This window comes from Mastigoproctus giganteus, chromosome 3 (genome assembly GCF_048544385.1).
Source record: "Mastigoproctus giganteus isolate SK-2022 chromosome 3, ASM4854438v1, whole genome shotgun sequence".
NCBI lineage: Eukaryota > Metazoa > Arthropoda > Arachnida > Uropygi > Thelyphonidae > Mastigoproctus > Mastigoproctus giganteus.
Genome location: NC_143577.1, coordinates 17,418,509 through 17,427,578, shown reverse-complemented (window position 1 = coordinate 17,427,578; position 9,070 = coordinate 17,418,509). Strand labels below are relative to the sequence as shown.

General features: G+C 39.6%; 1 protein-coding gene across 1 annotated transcript; it reads left to right on the top strand.

The window, feature by feature from the left end:
• On the top strand, positions 1-9,070 carry LOC150087750 (uncharacterized). Its single transcript, XM_090369864.1, has 4 exons — positions 1-171; positions 2,914-3,151; positions 3,886-4,140; positions 8,937-9,070. Exons 1-4 carry the CDS (start codon positions 1-3, stop codon positions 8,966-8,968), a joined length of 696 nt encoding a protein of 231 aa, XP_090225990.1. The 3' UTR covers positions 8,969-9,070.

Sequence of the window (9,070 nt, the reverse complement as noted above, 5' to 3'; positions counted from 1 at the left end):
ATGTTTGTGACGTCAAGGGAAAGTCGCATTTTTAACATAAACAAAGGAAGGAAATTACTATTGGTGCTGCGAGCAGTAGTTATAAAGGCACCTGATCTTAGATGTCACAGGCTGATTGAAAGTGGAGTGCGAAGAAGGGAACATCTTTTAATAATTCAGTCATCGAAAGAGGTAAGTTCATTGCATTCTATACTCAATATGAACTTATGGTCTTGCTCCAACGGACATTCACCTAATTCCATTGGTATTTGTCTTTCCCTTTGGTATGTACAGGGTTGTTTAAAAAGGCACTTTTTCAAATTAATAACTCGAAATGGGTGTATCGAAAACAGTTTACATTGCAATCAGTATATGGCAGTATTGTTTAAATAATGATAGAGGTTCTATGTATGACCACTGGGAGGACACCAAAGTTATTTATTCAGAAAAATTACATGAAGGTAAATTTCTCCTCAATCTTTATTAGGGCACATTACTGCTGTGCTGCCCTTGCACAGTAAAAATCTACACGTGTCCACCGTTATTTTACCAATATTTATTGAATCAAACCAAATCTCCAGATGTCCACGATTTTCTAATAAGCTACCAAGAAGAAGGAAGGACTTGGCCTGGGACTTGCAGGGTATAGTTCTGTAAATTGCGTGTGTTCTGAGGTCGAATTTCTGTTTGCTAGACTAAAAACCAAGATTCCGTGAGGGGAAACCCATGCCTCGTCTGAGACCGACTAACATGGTCACATTGTGAAAAAAGCCCATAAAAATACTTCGCCTCATAGCCTCAGGTCTTTTCCGCTCTGTGTGAGGAGGATGGCGATCTTACAACTGTGCTACCTATGGGGTCATTGGGACTGCACTTGGTTACTTAAGTTTAGGGTCGAGCTTGAAGCTTTTTATTTCTATTGATGTCGAAGAATTAGGTCACAATGGGCAAACTCTCGAGTTCTCCAATTTCGGAGTCATTCTTTTTTAAAATAAACGCAAAAAGCAATTTATTTATGTTAGTGAAGAAAATCTTAGCCATCTAATGATCCAATTTGGAACTAAAATTTTTTTTGTGTTTAATAAAACTCCTTTATTAACTGATTACAGTCCAAAGTACAGGCATTTTAATGGCGTGTGTTTGGTTCACACACAGACGGATAAGACACGTAATTTAGGGACAAAACACACAAGGATAGATGAGATCGTTCTTGGGTAGCCGCAATATGACAAAAAAAAATATTCACAAGCCCAAAATCATAAGTGACATAAAAAATATAACTTGAGAGCAACCCACCAAACTGTAGGCGAGTACCACAACTCGTTGAAGTTGAGTGTAGGACCATGTCTTGTCGAAAAAAACTGTTCAATGATGCGTGAATGCTATTACTCTAGAGAAGTCAAGTTGGTGAAGGAGATGCCCATTATTGACCTCACTGGTAAGGGATTTATATAGGGCCATGCGTAAATTGGTATCATAGTTAATGGAGCGTGTTATGTGATGGTTTCAGTGCATCGAAGGCAATCTGATCATCTGGAATTGCGTGTTTTTTAACTTAATAAAATTCAGCATACAATCTGCATCGGTTTGTTCAACAATTACTTCAGACAGACCTGTGTTTCGAAGGTGTTAACTAACCTCCCTTAATCCCACGGATCTATCCCATTTGATTACTGACCCTTCACTTGACTGAAGACTAATCTTCTGAAATGACTCATATTGTAAAAACAATTGCCACAAATCAGCCTTAAGAATGCTTTAGGATGATTTTCGATCCACTGAGTTATATGAAATATGTTATATTTCATATAATTAATTGCATGGCAACTCTGATATTTGTACATTGGAAACGTACAGTATACACTCAGTGATCACTGAATTGCAACCACCCCATTTGTAATGAGCTATGCCACATAGTTCGTAGTAAAAAAGCCAAAAAGCCAAATAGCTTCGTACTCTACAGCAGTTGTAATTTACACCTGGTCGTGCAAGTCAAAATGATAAAATAGCAGTTATAGGACGTAGTAAATACATCGCAGAGTGTCAAAAGGACTTGATCGTGGTAGCTCTTGCGTCGAGTGCTTCCATGTCGGTTGCTCACAGCCCACTCTGGTAAAGCTGTAAAAAGAATGGCGTTAAACGGATGAAACCACCTGCGGCTGACAGAACTCTCAAGGATTATGCAAGGTGATGTTCGTGGTGAGCGAGGGTTGCTGCATTGTACGGACTCAATGGCAGATCAGTGTGCAACAGCGGACATCGCAATACAATATGGTGAATGCAAGAATATACCAAATGATGATGCGCTGCCTATTCAGACGCACGGGATTCCACAGCAGCCAGCCCTAGAGATATCCTCTCCTCACCACTGAACATCGTCAATAGCGAATGCTGTGGTGTCAACAAAATGCGCGTTGGACATCGGAGTATTGGAAAGGAGTGTCTAGTCGGATGAGTTGAAACACCCGGTGCAACACACCGACGAACAATTTCATGTGTGACGCAAGCAACAGTAGTCTAACGACCCATTGTGCGTGGTGCGCATAATCCAAGAAGTAGGTGGTGGTTGTTGCTTAATTTCCAGTTTTCTGGAAATAACAGGTATCCCTGATGCATATCAGCCAACGTTTCCCTGGTTGGGTCTACTGGCAGCTCTTAGGAGACCTAGATGGCTGAAGACATCTAGTGGAGTCAATGCCTAGGCGAATAGCGACTATTATCAGTCGGGAAGATGGCCCACCATGGTGTTAGGTAGATGGTCACAATTCAGTGATCACCGAGAGTGTATATACAGTATATTATTATTTTTTTTTTCAAATGCAAATAAATAAGGATTGTCATTATTTCATTCCTTTTTGAATTCATGATCACATAACTAAAAGATAACTTGAATTGAATAACAGATTCTGAAATAGGATTTTTCGTTCATTTCAGTGCCCCTCTTTCCAGAACCCAATAAAATTGCCAGAAAACGTTAATCCTGATATGAATCAGTTAAGGTTAAGATTATCAAAAAAATTTGTTTTTGACAGAGAGGATCGATGTTCTAATTTTGATTCGAACGGACTTGTCCGTCATCAAAACCCCAATAAGAGCAGTAACAGCAACGAGAGTCTCAACCAGAATGTTGGAGATTCTAGACAGAGTCTTACGCAAAGCGTATCATCCTCAGGTAAGTGCAGAATAGAATAATGCAATCAGTTCTGCTGTAATGCAATACAGTGCCAAGTTTCCTCTTGGCTTCTGTCATCCTAAGCTAGCAAGGAAAAATGCACTGTTTGTTATTTAAATTTTCTTCCTAAAAAGAGTTTATAATATTATTTATTTAAAATGGTTATAAACAGGTACCTATTCAGTACTGAGTTCGGTTCCCCAAGGAGCAGGTCTGAGATAAAAGTTAGGTTTGGAGATTGTTGAGAGAACGCTACGAAAACTGTCGTTTATTCTTCAGTCTTTCAGGTTGTTTAATCTGTGATTGTTGGTCAGAGTTCCGAAAACACTATTTTATTGTATATTGACATTTTAGATAATTCCACCCCTTTTCTGAATTGGGCAGATTTGGTGGTTCTTTTATGTTCTAGCATGATATATCTCTGTCCCACAAAGCCACACTTGTCCATACCTTATTTAAACAACTCATTGTTCCATGATTGACCTGGGTAATCTAAATCCCAGAGAATACCTTTAGGAAGAGTTGAAAACTTGTCTTTCAACTCGCAAAAAAGAAAAACCGACCATGGAATAAACTCAATTTACTGAAATGCTGATATACCGAAACCCAACTAAGGATTACTATGATTCGAATTCTTTTGATAGAAGTATATAAATACCATAAAATGGATAAATCTCTTATAATCATTAACTGTCACATTTTTTTTTAATGGGACGCTGTTTTCTTCCTTTTAGTGCGAATATTTGCAATGGATAAGAACTCCAGCAAACTCCCGAACTCAAAAGAACTTGATGATTTTTGGAAAGGACTAAGCAAATTGCCCAGATTTTGTCCAAGCAGGGATATGCGATTTTCCAGTTTTCCTCACCCCACCTCTCCTCATTCTTCTTCTGTTCCAAAAAGGTTCGATGCAGGAAGTGACAGAAAAGAAAGTCCTAAACCTTATAATGGATCCACTAATAGTCCTACACAAAGTGCATCATTCTCTGGTAAGTGCAAGTAGAACGCGATAATTTCTGCTGTAATGTAGTAGAGTGGTAAACTTCCTCTCGGCTTCTGGTACAATGCCAAGTGCAGTAAGAAAATATACCAACTGTTATTGAAAATATTCTGCCTAGGTAGAGATTATATATTTACTTCAAATGATTAGGAAGGTATCCACCTGGTCAGAGCTGAAACTTGTCAAACCAAATTCAGTGCGTTTCGCGGTACTGAAAACTTGAGTTCTGGGTTGTACATTGACGATGTAGAACTGGTCCTTTCATGTTCCAGACAATAGTCCAATTTCACTTAAAGCCAGACTTGTGCGTATCTGGTTTGAAGACATCCATCTTCCGTGAATGGCCTGGGTGATATTTAATCCCACAGAACACATTTAGAACGGGTTGGAAACTTGTTTTTCCTTCTGACTTTAGCTGCCTTGGTGCTTATTCTGAACAATCCAAGCACAACTAAAAGTTTTAGCCGTCTGTTCGACTACTTTTTATAGCGTAGTATATATATATATTGTAGCCGCAGGACCCTCTCTCTCTCTGAAGTTCGGGTTTTTCATCAACTCAAACATGCTTTGTTTGGAATTTGTGTCCAGAGGGTCCGAAATAAGAAAATCAACCAGATGAATATATTGAAACGTCATGGCCTGAGTTAACTTGAAGGAAATTATTAATTAATTAACAACAAAATTGTGTTAATTGGTAAAATGCATGTTTCTGTATTGGTTTGTAACACATAGTTAATTTGAATAAAATGGCTTCTATTTCTTCCTCTTTTAGTACGATGATATCTTCTATTGATGGGGCATCAATATGGCGAGTTAGCAATTGGGTTAGATACTTTGAAACATTCTATTAAGATGCCTATAAGAGTAGGAATGGAGACAGTATCGAAGGCAGATTTGATATCGAAGAAGATTATGTCCAGTTGGGCTCTGTCGTTCAGGGCTTTTTGTGCTCTGAAGAGAGTATCGAGGAGATTAGAGGTCGTGGACTTGTGGTGCAGGACTGTGTGGAGGTAGGGTGGTCGGTGAGCAAAACAGTGTTGAATAATCACTGGGTGTAGGTGTTTTTCAAATATTTTTAATAATGTTCATCCTATGGAATTGAACGGAAGTCCTTAGGCATCTTGGGATTTTCAATTTTAGGGACTGGTTTGACATAATAAGATTTCCGGATGTCCGGTATGGTGCCTGCCTTTAGAATCTTCTGGAAGATGTTTAAGAGAAGATCCACAACGTACACAGAGCACACCTTAACTATAAATAGTGGTATACCGTCAGGGCCCTTAGTAGCTTTGTTGGCAGACCATTTATCACGTCAATGAGCTGCTGCTTAGTGATTATAACATCATCCATAGCAGAAAGAGTTTTCTGGTTTACACTAGGTAGGGTCGAAACCTCAGTGGTCGCATCTTGATGACCGAAAGATATGCGAGTCCACTCCTTAAATAGCTTTTCATCCAGGTTGAGATGGTTGTTGCGCTTTGGGAAAATTCTGCGGGTTTTTGTAATTTGGGATAATATATACTGTTGATGTGCTCCTCTCTTGAAGCGAAGGAAACAAGCTCTCTCTTTTAAAGGTTTCGTGGTTTGTAGTACTTCTCGATTTTACCCATTTTCTATTTGCCAGCTGCTTACGTCTAAAGGCAGTTTTCATATCCGGATGGAACCGCCACTGAGTTCTCTCAGTAATTCTGACTTGTTTAGACGTTCTGATTGTGGCGATATGTCTCAGCTGCTCAGCTATGATCTGGATTGCCTCTTCAACAGATAGTGAAGATAAATTATCCCAATTAATGGTGGAGAGATGATTGATAACTATTTCAGGTTTCAGGAATTTTGGAGAAAAAATCAGATCAGAGTGAGTATCTGAATAGTAATTTCTAATTTTCTTTCCTGATAACGTTGGTATGGAGAAGGTACAGGTGATAGGTGAGTGATCTGATGAAAATGTGAAAGGGTTGGGTATGTTATTACAGTTGGGGTTGGGTATGTTATTACAGTTGGGGAAGTTGTGGAATACTAGGTCTAAAGCTTGACCTTTTCTCGTTGGTGGTGTGATATGTCTCCTGAGGTCTGAAGAATTCAAGGTTAACGTTAAGTCTTGTAGAGCTTTTGCATGTTTTGGGACTGGCATATTGAAGTCTCCAACTACAACAGTTTGTTGAGTAGGGGCTAGGCGTGTTACTAACCAGGTCTGGAGTTCAATCCGTGTAACTTCGGAATGGTCAGGTGGGAGGTAAACCAAACAGAATTGTATTTTCACTTGTCGGTTCACTTGTGTTACAAACAAAGCTTCAAAGTTGTTAGACTGTCTTAGTTTAACTCTTGTCACCTGCACTAGATTGGGAAGAATATTTGGACGCCCCCTCCTCTTCTTATACCTGTAAAGTTTCCGATACCTTTGTAAGGGGTAGTTTGAAGAAGTATATCAATTTGGCATTCATTGGTCAGCCAGGACTCCGTTAAACAGATGAGATCAGTTCCTCTGAGAGATAAAAGCGTTTCGAGAGAATGGAGCTTATTAGATAAACTCCTAACATTTTGTAGGGAATATCGCAATTGATTCAGTCTCCAAACTACCCGTTAATTGCTATGTTGGATTGGATTGTGGGTTTTGTCTGTGTGCTCTCAAGGGGTGTCTTTCTTTAAAAGGCTTAACCAGTGTTCCTGAAGGCCAGTTCTTCTGGTTCATGACAGTATTAGTCGCGTTAGATGTGCATATCACTAGGAAGGAATCATAGATGGGTGTTTGGTTCTATTAACTATGCAATGTTAACCATCTGAAAAATATGAACTAGATAATGAAACGGGTCATGTGGATTAAATGAAAATTTTACAACAAAGAGACAAAAAGCTCTTTCATGATAATTTCTTTGCTGTACAGGACTTTTGAAGACCTGAATTCTAAGGGTTGTTGTAGTAGGGTTTTAGGCGCATCAGCGAATAAGGCCACGTTACTCTGTGGTCGGGTCTAAGACCATGTTGGTCTGTTGTTCTGTGGTCGATTTTTTGTAACGAAAAACACCAGTTTCTGCGAGAAGGAACCATGATACCCTCGTCTGAGACCAACTAACTGAGCTACTTTGTGAAGAAGATCCATAAAAATTCCTCATGTCATCGACTGGACTGGAACTCAGGTCTTTTCCACCCTGTGTGGGGAACAGGACGATTCTACCAACTGTGCTACCCAAGAGGGAAATCATTAAATAAAATATGCAATCCTTCATACTGCAGGGGCGCATGCAGTATGAAGGATTTTCCTAAATATGTGTAGCAAGGACTCTATGATAAATGCACCGTGTACTTTCATGATGAAAAGGAGGAAAATATCAGGATGGGTGGTAAATTCATTTCGAAGACTACTCAATGGTTGGATTACATTGTCTTTGGTTATGATGATTTCTGTTATTAGAGGTCTGGATCAGAACAGAGTCGTGCCGTTCATAGCTTACAGTCAACTGGTATTATCACATATGGGAGGGTTAGACTTTGATTGGGATCTATAGAGAGTCCGAAGGAACTGTTCGGCCATTCCTTGAATAACTGTTTCGTCCATGGTGAAGTTAGTATTTTTGTTGCCATGGATTTTTTTAGACTGCTTTTTAAGCTTTTCAGAAATAGCGAAGTTGTACTCTTGGTGTTTGTACTTTAAGAAATAGTCAGCTCTCTTTTGTAAGCGATGAAGTCTTCAGAGGTTCTGGTTTATTGCCTTTTTCTGTAAACCTCTAGTTTTCTTCCAAATACTTCCTTGATGCTTTTGTTAAACTACAAATCAGACCACTGTGTGATCTGAATCTCCTTAGACGCACCGAAACAAGCTATTTGTATTCATTTTTCAGACAGGATGGAGGCGGATTGGGGCCCTAAAGTTTCTAATGGATACTTCCATTTATATGCAGCGAGGCGTTGGAGAATTATTTCCTGGTTTATGAATTTGGGAGAAGACGCCTCTCTTGTGTAGATGGCCACATTCTCCACCGGGAGAACGGAGATGCCAGAGTGGGCAGAAAATTCACAGTCCAATTCACAGTTCCATCAAAAATCACACATAATATGTGCGATTTTTGATGGAACTGTGAATTGGACTGTGAATACTACACGTATTGAATGAATCGCGCACGTTGCTACAATCAGAATGTTCATTTCCAAAAGTGGGATCTCACTTTGCACGCCGGGATAGGGAGGTGGTTAACCCTTTGTACGAGGCCAGGTTTAGGCCACACCTTGAGTACTTCATACAAGTCTGGAGGCCCCACTTTAGGAAGGATTTAGATCTGCTGGAACGGATGCAGAGGAGGGCAACCAGATTGGTGAAGGGAACAAAAGGGTTCTTTGCCAAGAAAGGCTTCAGTTTTGAAATTGCAGCGTCTGGAAACTACGCACCTGCGTGGTGATCTGGTTGAAGTGGTTAAGGCCTTGAATGGATTGGGCAAACTCAATGCTGATGCGACACATCCTCTTGCTCAGACTATAAGCATGAGGAGAGTCATGGATTCAAATTGAGGAAGGATGATTGCAGAACAGATAAGTGGAAGTTTGCTTTAGCGAGCAGATGATTGATGGAACAGGCTTCCATCTCTTGTTGTGGAAGTGGATTGGTTGAATAAATTCAACGGGGAACTGAACAAATTATTAGAGGATATGGATGGGTGAAGTGTGTAGCTTTTTTTTGGCTGATGCTTTATAAGCTTGCTTTCTTGTATCGTTTTCCACTACTTATTATAGTAATATATCTAAACATGTATATTTATGTACTATACTTATAGTATCTCTTTGTATTCATTTCAGGAAAGAAACCAGTGGTCAGGACAAAGAGGTGATGCTGTGCATGTTACTTTGACCAGGATATTTTCGTCTGTTCGTACAAGAAATTCCGCGTCCGTCTATTACGGTCAACTCTTGTGAAATTTATAACGTGTCAT